This window comes from Dipteris shenzhenensis, chromosome 14 (assembly GCF_047967505.1).
Source record: "Dipteris shenzhenensis isolate YYH24624 ecotype China chromosome 14, Dip_SZ_1.0, whole genome shotgun sequence".
NCBI classification, from domain to species: Eukaryota; Viridiplantae; Streptophyta; class Polypodiopsida; order Gleicheniales; family Dipteridaceae; genus Dipteris; species Dipteris shenzhenensis.
In genome coordinates this window covers 20247869-20265535 of record NC_141609.1, presented here as the reverse complement: position 1 = coordinate 20265535, position 17667 = coordinate 20247869, and the positions used below count along the sequence as shown (strand labels likewise).

General features: G+C 46.0%; 1 protein-coding gene across 2 annotated transcripts in view; it reads left to right on the top strand.

Moving 5' to 3' along the window:
- The first annotated feature begins 5323 nt into the window (after positions 1 to 5323).
- Positions 5324 to 17667, top strand: part of TTN1 (ARM repeat superfamily protein) — a 105556-nt gene continuing 93212 nt past the window's right edge. For both annotated transcript variants that reach the window (XM_087384775.1, XM_087384774.1), the window contains exons 1-2: positions 5324 to 6022; positions 6251 to 6792. In XM_087384775.1, the coding sequence (XP_087240901.1) occupies positions 5846 to 6022; positions 6251 to 6792 (719 nt within the window). In that variant the 5' untranslated portion in view covers positions 5324 to 5845. The remainder of the gene's footprint in view (positions 6023 to 6250; positions 6793 to 17667) is intronic.

The following is a 17667-nucleotide window of genomic DNA, read 5'->3' as shown; positions in this document are numbered from 1 at the left end:
ATCCGCAGAGATAGTAGGCGCTACACCCTCTTTGATGGGGTGTTGTACTATCAAGGAATGGATGGGGTACTAAGACGGGCCATTGATGCAGATGAAGTACCTAAGGTATTGAAGCATTATCATGATGGATTTTGTGGAGGCCACTATGCCACTGACTATACAGCTAAGAATATTTTACATGCTAGGTACTATTGGCTGACCTTGTTCAAGGATGTCACTATGCATTGCAAAACTTGTGAACCATGCCAATTCTTTGGTAGGAAGGATTTGCGTCCTGGGCAACATCACCCAGTGATGTCCATCCATCCGTTTTAGAAGTGGGGAATAGATTTTGTCGGGGCCTTGCCCATGACTGCCTGCAAAAAGAAGCATCTTTTGGTAGCCACTCAGTATGTCACTAAGTGGGCTGAAGCTATCATCCTCCCCGCAGCAAATGGTAAGGCAGTTTCAAATTTCATATTTGAACGTATCTGCACAAGGTTTGGGACACCCATGGAAATAGTATCTGACAATGGGAGTCCATTCTTAAATGAAGTAGTGGAGTTACTCATGGATCGCATGGGTATTGATCATCGCACTTCTAGCATCTATTATCCAGCATCCATGGGACAAACGGAGCGGACCAATGGCCTCCTTTGTAAAACCATGGGAAAAATGGCTATAGGAAACAGGAGCCAGTGGGATCAAAAGGTCACAGAAGCCGTATGGGCTTACAACATCACTCATAAAACTTCTACAGGTCACACTCCTTTTGAGTTGGTGTACAATATTGAGGCCGTTTTACCACTAGAGATAGAGATTCCAGCTTTGAGATTGGCACAAGAACAGAGGATGATAGAAGATGAACATGTAGAGGCCCGGATGGTGCAACTTGAGAAGCTAGATGAAACCCGACGCCTTGCCCTACATCAAAAAGAGATTCAAAAGAATCGACAAAAGGCTCGCTTGGATGCTAAGATTCGCAAGGGATGGGAAAGCCTTGCTGAGGGGGATGTTGTGCTATGCTTTGATAACAGATTGGACCACCAAATGGGTAAGAAGTTCTTTCTATTGTGGACCCCCGGTCCATACAAAGTCATCAAGGAACGTAGCAATGGGTTTGTACAAGTTCGAGAGTTGCATGAGCCATATGGCAAGAAGGTGATCAACAAGCGTTACCTCAAGCCCTTCTTTGTGCGTGATGGACCCAGGCATGGAAATGCTGTGCATTCCCTGCCTGGGGGGGGAACTGTTATGGATAAATTTGTCTAAGAAAAAAAGGCATAAATATGTGTGTGTGTTTGTATGTGTGGCAATAGTATAATAAAATATGGAGTGCATAGGGCCCAGGTGGCAGGGCATGACCATGTGCCACCCTTCCACGTAAGAGGACCCATAAGGTGTGTTGTACATAATCTGTGGTAGTAATATTATAAAATGTTAAGGTGGCATGGCTCCTCCATGTGCCACCCCTCCACCTAGGCTGCATTTAGTGAGATATGGCCCAAAGTCCATGGGAGAAGTAAATATAAAATAGGTGGAGATGGATATTATATTGGGTTATTCCCTCCATGTAGGATAGGCCCATGTGGGGGAGGTATAGAAGGTCCAAGAGTGCAAGTTAAATCATGGGGAAAGTAGGATGAGGTGGCAAGATTCCTTGTGCCAACCCTCCACTTGTCCTCCTAAATGTTTAAACGTATTATAAAATTGGGAAGAGACTAAGGGAGTATCATAGACTTGGGATATGGGAGTTGATATATGTGGAAAAATGTGGCCAAGCGTTATCGCACACAATTGAGAGTGCGTAACCGCCTAGCCCACATGGGAGACTCTTCCACACACACCATGCATGTGGGAGGATGCATTTATTGGGAGAGACCCCCTCTCTTGGCTATAAAAGGAGGGAGCTATTCCTTGATGAGACACGCTCATTCTTGTAAAGCCACCTAGCTAGTACTTTGATTTCCCCCTTCCCTTCCTTTCAAATAAAGCATGGCCCTCTTCCCTTGATGTCTCCATCTTTACATTCCTCCTTCCATCATGTATATGCTTCTCTTCCCCCTCTCCCTTTCCCCTTGTGCCATAGTCTCCCTCTTCATTCCCTCCCCTTCTAATCCCTTTTCCCCTCCTATGATAGCGTTTCGCCCTCATGTTCTCCTTTCCTCTATGGCCCTTGAGTGTCGCCATGCTTAGTGTCTAGCCTCTTGTCCTGATTTCTTTTCTTGGTAACAACACACATGTCTTTTTCTAAAATTAGTTCATGCATAAAGTGAACCATCCCTTCTCTTATTTAGGAATGTTTGCCATTATTGTTCATGTAGAAATGTGTTGTCCCTAAAGACACAATATGTCATGGAGCATTGGAATTCACACCTTTTCCATGCTGATCTGCTCTCACCCTTGAAGTTAATACCATGATCACACAATAGTCACACGTCTCCTTATTTAACTTTTCTGCATGCATAAAGTGACCCCCCATCTCTTACAAGGAATGTTGTCCCATAAATGCCATGAAAAAGGGTTAGAAAGACATAATAAAGATAGGGATGCACACCTTTAACATGAAAGTCTTGCCTCACATCACGGCTACATAGAATAAGTATGTGAGAGTGAATATAAAGTAGACCTGTATACTATGCTTCGAGAGGAGTCAACCCCTCTAAAAGGAAAAAGACTTGCACAAAGAGGAATTACATGGAATGCTAGACCCACATTTGACAAAGATAGAGTAGACGGATTATTTGGAGATGATAGAATGGTTCCTCGAAGTCTTTGCCAGCTCTTACAAGGAGGTAAGGGATTTAAGGAAGTTGAACATAAAATTGAAGGGCACACTTTCTCTCCAAAACTTATAAGACCAAGGAATGTGCGCTTCCTTGGGTTCATATCGATTTGCATTTAGCAGATGGCAATTTGAGTTTGGTAAATAGCACGCTACATTTGGCACATAGCACTTTGAATTTGGCAAATAAACCTTTGCTAAGAGGAGGAAAAAAACAATCCAAAAAAATTCTGTCCAATTTGAAATCTAGTAGAGTGGGGCGCTTCAAATATCATGACTAAGCATGATTTGAACCACCGAAATATACAAATGGGACTAAGAATAGTAAAAGCTAAAAACCTTCCTAGAATTACAATTTACATAGCCAATCGAATCATGTGTAGATGAATGTTCCAGACACAATCAACAATAATAGTTTCCCAGCTTGTGTAGATGCATGTTCCATCATGACACAATCAAGTTTCCCAGATCTCTTGAAGGAACTTTCAGTCTCTAGTAAGTAATGGTTCTTTACCTATCGTGTCCATCCCTGAAAGTACAATACAGACACACTACAGTTAGTTGGTAAATTTAGTGTATACACCACGACATCATGTCTCCATTCAAATGGATTCTAGTGGACCATTGACTTACTTCAACTACTTTGTTCAATTTCCTTCACACCTCCCACCAAGACTTTGAGATCACCATCCCACTTGTCAACTCCAGATCCCTATGTTTTCAGCACCTGATCAAAGTGCAATAAGGGCAAAAAAAAAGATTTAACATGAATGGCATCGAGATGGTATTCACCTATCATTCGCCCCCCTATGAATACACATTGTAAAAGTGACAAATGAAGGTAGGTGGATCCTCCTTAGCGAGTTCATTTAGGTAACTTGCGTATGATAGACTAGGTTCAGTAGGTTCAGGAATTTCATGCCCTTGACTTTTGAACCACTCCAGATCTTTTGCTAGAGCACCAGCCCACTCCATCCATGTATGTGGTTTTGTAGATACATTCAAATAGAATCATGGCACTCAGACTCGATCTTGAAGATTAGCCATAAGTTTTTGCTTCGAAATCAAAAGAAAGGTGGAGAGGTGGTTCTGGAGTTTTTGTTGCATTAAGCGTGATGCGCAATAGGATGAATATGTCATGCTGCTCCGTGAATGCATGGATAGCTATGTATTAGGGTGCGAGATGGCACTGATCCAGGAGCTATGCTAACTCTTTCATCGAGAGCGAGCTCAGCCAAGGAGGAGTGCTCCGATCTTAATGACGGAATGGCCAAACGTGCCTCAAAGGTTCCCCTCACTATCACCAACTCAGAATTAAGCAGGTACCTCGCACATGTTTTCTTCATTATTGATTTGCTGTGGCTTGCCATCGCTCAATCCGGGTCGAAGTGCTTTTTGCTCATGAATTCTCTGACAATGCAGGGATGTTTACGGATTCACCATGCGCCGAATAGGATATAGTGGAGCCATATCTTGCCTTCAGTGCTTGACAAAGTTACAATCTAACGGCAGAGGAGGAGCAACAAATGCGACAAGATCACACTATTGGCAGCCCAAGAATCGAAACGTTGTTGAATAGACCCTATTCGGATGGCCATAGAAGATGAATTGGATTGAGCTCTCAGCGTTCACTAGTACGATCACCGGGATTGTGCAAAGGAACAATTAGAATGCCGATGGGAAAATTATCCCCTGACAAGGTCCAAGCATGAAAGCCGTAGCTGGATGAAAGGAGACGACCATTGAAGAGAAGAACAAGACGGTTATGATTATGTAATGTTGTGCTATTATTATATTATAATCCAAGGGTTAAGAAATGGACACGCGGCTCAACGAGAAGCTATAATTTCTTTTCATTCCATAATGCTACCTGCCTAATCATTTTTCACTCATGTCCTTTCCCCAGAACAACGTATTACACACTAATAAGTACCTTACTTTAGAGCATCTTATCACTCATGTCCTTTTCCCACAACAACTTATTACACACTAATTTTAGAGCATCATTGAGCCAACGCCTGGTATGGGTATGGCAGCTCTTACTGGAATGGAGGACCCGCCGATTAATGGAGTTGCCTAGGGGCTTGATGCAAGTCCCACAGCCTGGGTCCGTCAGGGTCTTGGGATCTTCTCTGCTCTTTAGTTAGGTACGAAGCATGGAGTCTACACTTGAGGTAGCGCTGAATACATAATCTAGGGGAAAAGAGTTCTCTATGAGATGTCTCGTGGGCGTAAATGCCTCACACACACAAAGGAGGCAAGCCTATGGCTGGGCTGGGTTCACACCACCCACTTGCCATTCTTCAAAAGGTGGCGTGAAGGACTGCCATTCTCGTTGTCCCAATAGGAGGACTCGGGTTCACACCACCCAGCCGCCACGTATTTTTCCATCTCCTCTAAACCGTACACCAATCACAGGGTGGTGACATAAAGTGGTACCTTGGGGCTCGGTGGTGTGAACCCGGGGCGGGACGACCATCCTCCAATTCTATATGCCTCCTTGGGGGGTGGTCCGAGTGTCTTCTTAATGGGACGTTGTCTAGAGCGGGAATACGAGACCCACCAATCATACGCACTTGCAGCCATTCCCTCTCTGAAATCTTGAAAAATGCTGATGGAAGTTAGCAACAATTGGGCTGCCTCTCCGAGATCTTGAAAAATGCTGATGGAAGCTAGCAACAATTGGGCTGCCTCTCAGAGATCTTGAAAAATGCTGATGGAAGCTAGCAACAATTGGGTTTCGAGATCGAAGGAGGATGTTGCCCGCTGAGATCAAGAAAAGATAATGGAAGCAATTTTTGAGTTGTAAGATCAAGTGGAACCATTTTCTGTGTGTGTGTGTTTGTGTGTGAGAGAGAGAGAGAGAGAGAGAGAGAGATCCGATTGCCAGCTAAAACTGAATTTGGTTTAGCTCCAAGTATTATAGGCATTCAGTTTACCAGCCCATCAATCGAGGAGAGCCATTTTTTGAAACACAATTTCAGACTTTGCCCATCATCGAGGCTGAGCCTGACTCACGAATTATAGCTCGTGCTTCATAGCTATACCTTTCTTGTCAACTGAATCTCGGTCTATCGAAATATGGGAGACGCATCCGCCGAAGTACTTGCCGAGCTGGAAACCGACCCCGATGAATGCTCCGGTGCCCTCAAGCGCTCGTTTGTTCAAGAATGGAAGATCCTCGAAGGGTTGATCGCGACTATGGTCATGAACAACGGTGTTGTGGCAATGTCGGAAATCAAGAGAGCGCAATTAATCGTATGCAACTTTGACGACTCCTTATACCGTTTTTTGAATTTTCTGTTAAAAATAGTTTGTCCTTGCATTGCAGTCCATCGATACTAAAGCGCAGTACTCCACTTAGGTACTGAGACAAAGCAAACGGTGTTTGTTTTCTTTGAATCCAACTGCTTTAGAATTTAAAAGGCTGCGTCACTATTTTACTGCATATATGAAATGAACTAAGCTTCATCGTCGGATGTGCAGATGGAAAAGTATCAAGAGCAGGGTCAATTGCTAGAGCCTCACTTGGAGAGTATGGTTTGTGCTCTGGTGGAGATCTTACCTAGGCAAGTAGATGACACGGGGAACCCGAGAATGGATGTCGTAAGAAAAGTGTGCAGTGTCATTCACACGCTTGTTACAGTTTGCGGGTACAAGACGGTGGCCAAATTTTTTCCACACCAAGCGTCTGATTTAGAGCTTGCAGTCACATTATTACAACGCTGCCATGGAGAAGTAGCAGAGACCAGCATTTTGAGAGAGGAGAGCACTGGTCAATGGGAAACAAAGTGCACCATTCTTTTATGGCTATCTATTCTTGTTCTTATTCCTTTTGACATGGCATCTATAGACACAGCTCTTGCTGAATCTGATGTTTCATCTCCAATTGAAATTCCTCCCCTAGTTGAGAGGATGCTTTCAATGTGCAAAGACTACCTTGTGAGTCCTGGTCCCATGCGTGAACTGGCTGGAGTTCTTCTTTCGCGGCTGTTGACCCGCCCAGACATGCAAGCTGCTCTTAGAAGGTTAGCTGGTTTACAGTCCAGTGGTCGGTTTTACTGTGAAGCTTTAATTAAGTCTGGATTGGATTATGTAGTCGCAATTTGCTGTGATTTATTGGATCTTGTTTTAACTAGGTCTTATTTCGGGGTAAACTTATACATGGGTTGTTATGCATTTGAGGGGATGCTCCAGAGGAACCTCATCTGTTATAGTTATTCTTAATAACATACACATGAATTGAAAAAAAGGGAGTCACAAGTAGAACATTTACTATTGCTCACCTTCTAGATCAAAACCTCCATCAAAGTAGGGAGAGGAAAAAAGCGGGAAAAGGAGAAAATGGAGCTCAGCGCAGCTGTGCGCACAAAGGTGGAGTAGAATCAGGTGTAGTGGGGTTTGACAGTAGGCACAATTGCACATTGTAGATAGAAGGGGTGTGAACGCAGGGAGAGGCAAGGGAGGGAAATGTGAAAGCAGCGGGGCAGGTGCGAGAGGTAGCCACGGGGGTCAGCAATAAGGGACTCCACACATGTGATGTGGGAATGGGCAGCAGAAGATGAGATGGATGACGAAGGATAGCAACGGCTATGGCGGGTACTATGCCAAAGAGAACCGATGCTTCCCTTGTCATATGCAAGGCCACAAGAAGCAAGATTGCCCGCACTTGCAGAAGCTTCAAGCAGAAGAGCCATGTCAGGTGGTTCATCCACTGCTTCCAACTCCTACGGGGACAAATCAGGGGTCATCGAGCAGCTTGAGGATTAGCAAAAGAGGAAGCCTCCTAGGTTTCCTACAATGTTCCAGTTTCATGGACAGATTGGTGGTCATAAGTTCCTTATTCTAGCAGATTCAAGGAGCTTTGAGGACATCATTTCCACCAAAGCAGCTAAGCAGGCCCATTTGACTCTTACACCAACAGATACCATTGCCGTAAGTGACGCATTTCCAGGACAGCAGGTGAAGAGCAACATGGAAGTCACCACAGCCACTCTGAAGATCTCAGGGTGGGTATATAGTCGGCCACTCAGGGTCGCACCTACTCAGGCAACGGATATCATCTTGGGGACACAATGGTGGCACCAGTTTGAGGTACGACCTGATTATCACAACCAGGGCTTGGATGTCAAAATCCCAGGCTGTGGGTCAAAGTTCATTTCTTGGCTCAGGCCCACCTTGGCCTTTGATTTCAATAGTTCAGAGGGCTCGAGTCAGGACCCCCGAGTAGGAGGTCGTACTACAGCAGGACCAGGATGTTTCCCTCACGATGAATCTTCCTCCATCCCTATCACCAATAGGGCCGGAGGAGAATGACATTGAGCATCTCGTTACACTGCAGCAAGTATCCTTACCAGAATTTAGCAGAAGACCTTGGGATATAGTTCAGTCAGAACACAATTCATGAGCGGGGTATTCAGACCAGGATTCATGAGCTAGGTATACCACCCTGAGTCACCTCCTTCCGCATATTGGGAGGCCCTGTCTATATCCTAGTTTGAATTTCAGCAGAAGGGGATGTCACGGGCATCCTCAGCACGTGGCGTGATGGACTGCCACGTTAGCAATCCATGCAGGCAGCCACATCAGTAGACTGCATTAGTAGCCATGTATGTCAGCAGGCTGCCACACAGGTAGAGCAGGGGAGGGCCTGCATCAAGCAATAGACACCGCATCATCCTGTAGGTGCCACGTCAGCCCGATGCCACGTCAGTAGTGCACGTGGCAATTAGGGGTTCCAGTAGCCCCAACCCTAGTCAAGCCCGTCAGTGCAGGGCAGGGGGCTGGTCGGTGTAATAATTCATCAGCCCTGGTTGGCCATTTCTAGGGCCCAAAGGGTCTATAAAAGGCAACCCTTTGGCCCTCATTCATGTATCCCATCCTCAGAGCAGTTTGGGGCTTCACCGCCTCAGCCAGCAGTAGGGGATCAGGCAAGGACTGAAGCAGTAGATCAGCTTCCTCCCCGCCATCCTCTTCAGGTCATCTTCAGGACATGGTTCAGCCAGGACAGTAGCAGTTAGGGTTCTGCATCAAAGCAATCCCTTCCCTCCATCAGCACTCAATGCAACAGTGAGGGTTTTGTCCCTCTATACAGTACTTCCATTCCTCTTTTGTTTTGCGGGTTCAAATAGGGTTGGTGATAACGAGCACCCTTGTTTGACCCCAATAGTGCTCATGATCTCCTCTGTCCATCCAACTTTTGTCATAACTCTGCCCGAGACCCTCTTGTAGAGTTCCATAACAGCCCATATGATCTCTTGGTCGTAACCTAGCTCCTGTAGTTGTCTAATAAGGTGGGCTCTTTGTAATGTGTCAAAGGAAAATCCAAAAAGCAGCAATAGACCCTTTGCCTCTATGCCCTCTATTACACTCTTGAGTGTGAGTATGTGATCCATGGTCTCGTGGTCATGCCGAAAATCGGCGTGCCCCTTTTGCCCTATGTCCCTGCATCTTTGCGAATTGATTGACAAACTGCATCATTGAAGAGCTTTGCTAAGATCAAGACTAGGATGTTTATCCCATATGCAATAAACTTGGTGCATAGTCCCTCATGATCTTTCACTCTGCCATATGGAGCTTCATTGCTACGTCTGTTACACTGCTCTTGGTGAAAGAGTGTAAGAGGTACATCGAATTATCTCATGCAGGTGCAGAAGCCCCAACAGCTATTTTAGACTTTTGGACTTTAGAACATGAAGGTATATTTTCCTATCACCTTAGCGAACATGCAAATTCTTCGAATTTTCGTCCAAGTGATGATCAGCTGTTCAACTACGTCGTCTTACGCAGGTGCAGAAGCCCCAACGGCTAGTGTAGATTTTTGGACTTTAGAACATAAAAAAATCTAAATTTGTACGATTGGATATATTCTAGTCTGGGTGCAAGAGGTTGGGAGTGGGTTGGTGGGGAATGTCATACAGTGTGCATGCATAGGTGTGCCAGATCTGGGTGTTTGTGAGGGGTGACGGGGGTTGCCACTAAAGGAACTTCTGCTAAAATTCCTTGGAGGAGTTGCTAAACAAAATGTTCATTAACTCCTCGTTTCGATGAATAAAAGCCCGCTTCTTTTGATGTACTAGTCGATGGTACTTACGTATTGTCCCCCATTCGCATGGAAGGCTATGCTTGGTCTTGAAATTTGAGTTGGCGGCGAAGAGCCTTGCACTTACCATTGTATAGCTATTGCTGGGTACAGAACCAAAGGGCGGAGGGCGAGTGGAGTGAGTGATGTAGGGGACGGGTAGCCTCATGATGAATAAGTGAATGAGTGATCAGAGCGCCGCAGTCCTTTGGTAGTGGTATGTAATCAATGTATGTGAGTAGTGTGTATAAGTGTGCATAATATTTGGGTGAGAGATTGCGGTCAAAGTGTATATCAACGTAGGTGATGTGAGTGATCAGTGGTGTTGTGAGATGAGGGGTAGAGATGCTGAAGAAGAGGTAGGTGTGGTCTGTCCGTGAAGGGGGTGGTGAAACAAAGAAGTCTGTGATACGAGATGTGAAGGCATGGGATCTCATGATGAAGTCAACTACACCGGAGCTTCCCCCATGTGGGAAACAGGTCAAACCACCTAAAGAGGTCCCTCGGCAGAGACCATTGTAAATGGTAAGATCTGTGCATTCTACCCGTAACCCATATCCAAAGTGCATGTCCATATGATGTGACTAGGGCTTGTTTGTTAGTAGAGACTTGTATCATAGCTGCATCGTCTAGGTCAATGCTTGGTAGCAAGGTAGCATTGTCTTGGAAGTCCAAAAGTGGTACTTGACGTGCAATTGTCCTTGTGGTGAAGTCTCGATGAGGAGGACTTCTCCACGGCTTAAAAAGTCTATAATGTCCGGATGGAGGGTTGCGTAGGGTGACGTCTCGACCTCCTCATGTACACTTTTGGCAAAGTGGGATGCCTTAGGTGGAAAGTAGCATACTGCGATAAAAAGGTCCTGATTGGCCGTACATGGGATTCGAATCCAGAGGAATCTAGAATGTTTGTCCCTCCTCTCTATTGAGATCGCGTCCCATTGAGGGATGAGTTGTAAAGTACCACCACCCCTCCTGACCCTTCTAATCCGCATGTATCCCTTGTCTCGTCTCTTTATGCTGTCTCCAAATGTGTCCGCTAACCATCGGTAGTAGGCCCTTTGGACTTTGATGTGACTCTGTGTAGAAGACTATGTCTCATCCTGTGTAGGACTGCGAGAAGTTCCTTGGCTCTGACCATAAGGTACCATTGCAGTTCTAGATGGTACAAGACGGGGTCTTGGTATCCTAAGTCTCATAGACCCCATCCCCTATGTAGGAGAGTAAGTACCCGATGGGGGTCGATGATAAGTCGTCCATCTCGTACTACCACCAACTTCCCCTCCTTGTAGGCCATGTCGTGTTGTTGTATTAGAATGCGTCTCTCCTCAATCTATAGGGGTGTCAGATCCTCATCCATGGATATCGAGGATGGCGGCATGACCAATCTATGATTTAGTGTTGCTAGTCGGGCCTGAGTGTAGCAGAAACGTATGACAAGAGGCTGCTCTCAGTTGGGTCTCCCCCCAATCGCTGGGCCCCCTCATGCTCTAGAACCCCTAGGATGCATTCCTCTATTTCAGCTGAGTTGGGGTGAGCTCCTCGGAGTTCCAAATCCTTGTGCCCTTCAACTTGTTTGTTTGTCGAAGAATCTTAGTTCTTCCCGCCCTCTCTGTGAAAAACACATGTACTTGCATTCCTGCTTGGGAGACACAATTAATATCGTTTTCATCCCATTCTACTTGTGGTATTTCCTTCTTGAGGCATGCAATCTTCTCATCTTTTGTGTATGCCTCTTCGATAGTAAAGCAGCCAAGGTAGTCCTTCAATGCATAGTATCTTCTTAATATGTAGTATGGCCAGATCTGCTTTGTCAAGTTTGCTGTTGGCAACAATGGCCATCTCTTCGATGATTGAACTGACCTGAGTGTTGATCATTTCCTCGACCTTGGAAACAAGTATTGGTGCTGGTGGAGATGTGCTACACTTCTCCATAACTTTTGCAATGATTTCCTGCTTGCCTTTGCTCTCCATCTCATACACCTTTCTGCTAAGAGGTGCAACTAGGAGCTTGAGCTCTCTAACTTTATGCTCAAGATAATAAATGCGTTCCTGAGGGTCTATTATGATCCTTCTCTTGTATGTTAGCGCAAAGGGGCTGGGTGTTGCTGCAATAGTGGAATACAAGGGCTTGTTGGTTGGGGCAGAAGCAAATAAACTTGTTTTGGGGAACTCCATATTTGGTCTTCCTGGAAGCCCTTTGCTGAAGCTAACCCTTGAACTGGGCCTAGGGCTCAGCCTAGCTCGGAGCGGCCTCAAGAAGCTACCTGTGCTGCTCCCTTACGCTCCAACGATCTTGTTGCTGCTAGTGAATGGGAGTTGTACGGGAACTGAGTGGAAGCTTACGGAGGTTGCATGAGACCTGTACGCAGAGCCTGTATAGAAGGCCTTATGGGGACTGTATGGAAGTTGTACGGGACTTGCATGACGGTCTGAGTGGAAGGTATGACGGTGAGAGAGAGAGAGAGAGAGAGAGAGAGAGAGAGAGAGAGAGAGAGAGAGAGAGAGAGAGAGAGAGATTAACGTCCGCAGGATTCCTCGCGTGCCTATGGGACAAGGCATAGAATCAAGTAACTCATACAGACCATTGTGGGCCAGGGCAAAGGACTCACTAAGACCCTTGCTGAGTACTAAAATGCTATAATAGTACAAAATAGCAAAAAAGTAGCACAATAGCATGAGGGTGGCATGAAGATATCAAGTGCTCAGAGCTAGAGTCCCAAGTGCATGAACCGGCTCCACGTATCCAAGCTCCATGGTGGCTCTTTGATGAGATGCAAAGAGGTCACGCATCTGTCGGGTTGTCTCCTGTGGTGGTGGAGGGCGTGGTCTCCTCGATCTCTGGATCCGAGTGGCTATGTCAAGGGTGACGCCTCGCCTTGGTCGATCTTCCCTGAGGAGAGTTGAAATAGGTCGAACCTTGATCGTGTGTACTCTGGTCGCCTGTCGCGTTGTGTATGGTCTCTGTGTCCCTCGTCCAAGAGTGTTGTTTCGGCTCTCTCCACTGGTCCATATATCTCTCATGTTGGCTAGCTCCTCCTCCTCTACCCCGAGTGCCATGGAGTTGAGTCGTCAAATGCATAGAAATCCGTGACCTGTTTCTGCGCTCGGTCTACCTCAGTACCCTGTGGTGCGGTGGTCCCATCCTGTTGCTCTTTGATATGTCGTAGTAGCGTCTCTGTATGTCATCGCATCTCCATCAGGTAGAGCCCAATATAGACCTGCTCTTGGAAGTGGATCAGTTGTGAGAGTGGGCCAAAGCCGTGCCCCTCCTGAAAAAGGTAGTGGTAGCGCCCTCGGATCTCATAGTAGGCTGGGCAGACACATAGGAAGGGCTCCTTTGTCTCGACCGCCCCCATCGTGCACAACTTGCAAGTCCGCTACTCTCTGGGTATGCCTGCAGCTATCCCTGCCTTGATCCTCAGCTGATGGGACGATACGCGCATCTGTCTGATGGCAATCCTCAGTGATGGGATATCTCAAGGTGTATGCCCCAGGCACACCTTGGGTTCTATGTATGTGTGCTAGAGGCACAGCTAGGTGCCCATAAGCACTGTTAGGTGGTGGTAGATGCCACATAGGATGATTGAGAGATTCTAGGAGCTGATTGAGGAGATGATTGAGGAGCTGATTGTGGAGCTTGGTGGCTCATGTAGAGGTGCCTACATATGGACCTCACCTTTCTTCATTCCATAAGCAAGCATTCTCTTGTTTTGTGTTCAGCTTCATGCTTTCCTTTCACTTCTTCAACATGGTATCAGCGCACTATGATCCTCCTTGAGCCCATTTATGCCATGTCATCTTCTTCTTCTTCTTCTTCTTCACCTTCCTCTCCATTTTGCCCCTTTCTATCCAACCACTTGGAGGGCTGAGTTCTCTACCTACAAGGAACCATTTCCAGAGTCCTGGCTGGAGAGACCCTTCGTATGGGCGACCTTCCACGTCAGAGCAATTAGAAAATGGTGCCCACAGACCCGCGCAATAGCCGCCTTCTTCCTGACACCATTTCGTGCAATACGACTTGCTGGAGCAACCATTTTGAAATTCCTCTGAGCCACGCTTGCACAACATTATGAGCTAGCCCCTGTCCAGATTTGAAGTGAAATGGTCCACCGAGGAGGGAGAAAACACGAAAAAACCAGTCGACAATCAAGCTCCTGGCTATGGCGACGTGACGCGGCATTTCGTCTTTTCTCTTCAGTGGCTCTTCTCTGGTATACCAGCTTTATTTCTACCTAGAAAGCCCTCTTTTCTTTGCTTTGAAGAGTGAGATACAAGCCCTCCAAGATCAGGCCTCTGTTTTGGACATTTTTGACAATGTTGTGAGTTTGGTGCTACATTAGATGCTACTTTGGCATTTCTGATGTTTTAAAGTGTTGAATAGTATCAGTACAATTGTGGCTACAACTTTCCTTTAGGTTGCTATACTTGGATTTGCTTGGAGTACTTTCATTTAGCCACCTCTATGAAGCATGCAAGTTAAAGTATCATTTTCATTATGATTTTTATGGAATTTGGTTACAAGTCTTTGCTACACCAAATGCTTGTACTTTGAAGCTTTTTAGCTTTTTCTAGCCTTGTAAGAGAGTAGACACTGCCCATTTTGGGTTAGACCCTCTCATGGCTACCTTCTTGAATATTGATAAGTTCAATGGTAAAGGCTTTCACACATGGCAGATGAAAGTTAAGTTTGCATTAATGAGGGAAAACCTCTGGGGGCTTATCAAACCTGCTTCAACTTCTTCTTCAACAGCCTCTAATGCTGGAGAATCCTTAGCTCCTACACGCCCGGCACGAGATCCTGCTAGAGAGGAAAAAACCTATGGCATTATTGCTCTTGGCTTAGGAGATGACTATATTCATCACATTTCTGATTTGGAGTCTCCTTTTGAAGCTTGGCAGAAGCTTGATATTCTTTTTCGTGCTAGCTCTCACATCTCAAAATTGTCACTTAAGATTGCTTTCTTTGAACTGAAGATGGCTAGTGGCACTCCCTTGGCTGCCCATGTCAATCACATGCGGAGTCTCATGACTCAACTTGCTTCTATCAACTCTCCAATCACTATAGATGATGCAATGGCAGTATTGCTTAAAAGTATGCCTGAAGATTATGATCATGTTGCTACCACATTGAAAAATCTTCCTAATCCTACTCTTGAAGGTCTTATTACTGCCCTTCAAGAAGAAGAAAGGCACAAGGAACTCCGGAGAGGCAATGACACAGCCTATGCCATAAAAACTCAAATGGGCAAGTTTCAACCTTGCAAACATTGTGGGAAGATTAATCACCTCTCAAAAGATTGCTTCAAGATCAATCCTTGCAAATATTGTGGCAAAAACAATGACCATGAAAAATTTTGTAAGGCAAAAAAGGAAGCAACTACAAAATCAGAAACTGCCAATTTACTTTCAGTTGATGTGCTTCCACAAGATGAGGCCTCCTATGATGATTATGCTTTTTGAACCAGCTCCACATAAGCTCAAGATCTCTCTTTTATGTTGAGTCAAGGTACTCTGCCTGGATAGTCCTCCAAAATGAATGGAATAAACTATTGTGTTCTTTGTAAACACCTCTGGTCACCATATGATGTAGACCATGTGTATGTGTTTAGCTCCATGGTACCTCCTGCAGACATTGTGTGCATGTACATGCAGGGGAGATAACCATTGGAGGGTCTTATGTATCCCTTTGGTTGACTTCTCACCCTTGGGAACCTTTGCTAGCATGAGATCCTAACCATAGATTTATCCTTGACCACCATGAGATGGCTTGAGACACTATGTGACTAGATGTATCCTTGACATAGCCTGAGGCATTCCCTTGAGGGGGGGTTTGATGGGATATCTTAAGGTGTATGCCCCAGGCACACCTTGGGTTCTATGTGTGTGCTAGAGGCACAGTTAGGTGCCCATAAGCACTATTAGGTGGTGGTAGATGCCACATAGGATGATTGAGATATTCTAGGAGCTGATTGAGGAGATGATTGTGGAGCTTGGTGGCTCATGTAGAGGTGCCTACATATGGACCTCACCTTTCTTCATTCCATAAGCAAGCATTCTCTTGTTTTGTGTTCAGCTTCATGCTTTTCTTTCACTTCTTCAACATTCAGGGCGTGTCATACTCCTCTGTCCTCGAGATACTTAGGTCTGATGACGAGCCCATCCTCCGATACTCTCAGAAAGTGGTCATAGTAGAGCTGGGTCTTGGTGGGGAACTCCTGGTCCCCCCTCCAAGTGCGAGATGTGTGGAGCTGGAGGAGATCTCATCGTATGACGCAGTTAATCTCATCCCGTGGGATCAACTCGGGCGGTGCATCCATGCTATACTGAAACGGGGGAAGCTGATCCATCTGAATGCCGTGACTAGCAAACCATGCGGTGATGCGAGCATACCATGCTGTACCTATCCCCCTCTTTGCTAGTTGTATTGAAGACTCTAGTGCTTGGTTCAGAAGTCTCTCGCGAGGTAGATCCCAAACTTTGTGGAGGAATGTCACTGTCTGAAAAATGGCATCAACCTGGAGAGGGGTCATGCCTGTTCTATCTAATGTGGGACTGAGAGCTTACTCCGAATCATCCGAGAGCCCATAATCACGTGTAGCCGCTCAAATCTCCTACATTCTGCTACTGAAAGATCACACCCCCAAAAAGGTGCCGCATACATGGCAGTCGGCCTCACTAGAGTGTCGAAAAGCCAACACTTCGTCGGTGGATCTTGGAAGTGCGCTTGGAAGCACTGTCGCTCTAGTCGGGCCAAAGCACCGTGCCCTCGTATGAGTTGTGCTCTGGCTGCGTGGGTCATCGTGAAAACTGGCCCTGTGAAAATTGCATCCAAATATGTGTAGGACTGCACAATCTCCACTGGCTGACTCTGGTATGTAAAGATATGTCGGTGAAGCACTGTGTAAGAGGTGTTGAAGATCATGACCTTGGTCTTCCCAAGGTTAACCATCAGGTCTCTCTCTCTGCAGAACAATTCTAGGGCATCTAGATGTCTTTGTAGTTCCTTTGCCAAAGATGATAGGAGGACTATGTCATCTGCGTATAGTAGAATGTGTATCATCAAGTCAGCTAGTGGTGCTCCCTTGCCTCCTAGACGGTCTATGAAAGATGTAATCTCATCAATGTAGAGCTCGAAGAGAGTCGGTGAGAGAGGGCATCCCTGCTTTACCCTGATAGTGCTCTCAACCCAGTTTGATAGGCCTCCTGGGACACGAACTCTCCCTCTGACGGACTCATATAGGCTCACCACTCCTAGATCAGAACCTATGGAATTTGCATATCCTGTAGTCTCCTGATCATGCGGGATCGCGGGACAGTGTCGAAGGCCTTCCAAAAGTCTACAAAACAAGTGTAGACTTTCTGGCGTCTCAATGATAGTCCTTAGCATGAAGATGTGGTCTAGTGTTGTCTTCGGAAACCTGCTTGTCCTAGAGCATGTTGCTCATGTGCCTCTGTATGGCTGCTGATCTCCCTCTCTAGTATCGATCCATAGATCTTGGCCAGTGTATGGCCAATCATTAGAGTGCAATAGTTCCCAGTATCCATGGGGTCACCTACCTTGTGTATTGGTACAATGGTGGTGGTACTCCATGAGGCTCGAAAGCTGTGACATATGGCGTGGTTGAACATCTGTGCTAGGACCGAAGCTAAAACCTCCTATCCATGATCGAAATGCTTGGTTCGTAGCCCCTCATGGTCCTGTGCACTCCGGTTATGAAGCCGCCTGAGTGTAGCTCGCGCATTCTGTGCAGTGAACAAGTGGCAAGTGGTGGGCTTGGGCATAGTGGACATATCAAGTGGTGCGTGCATTGAAAATCATAAA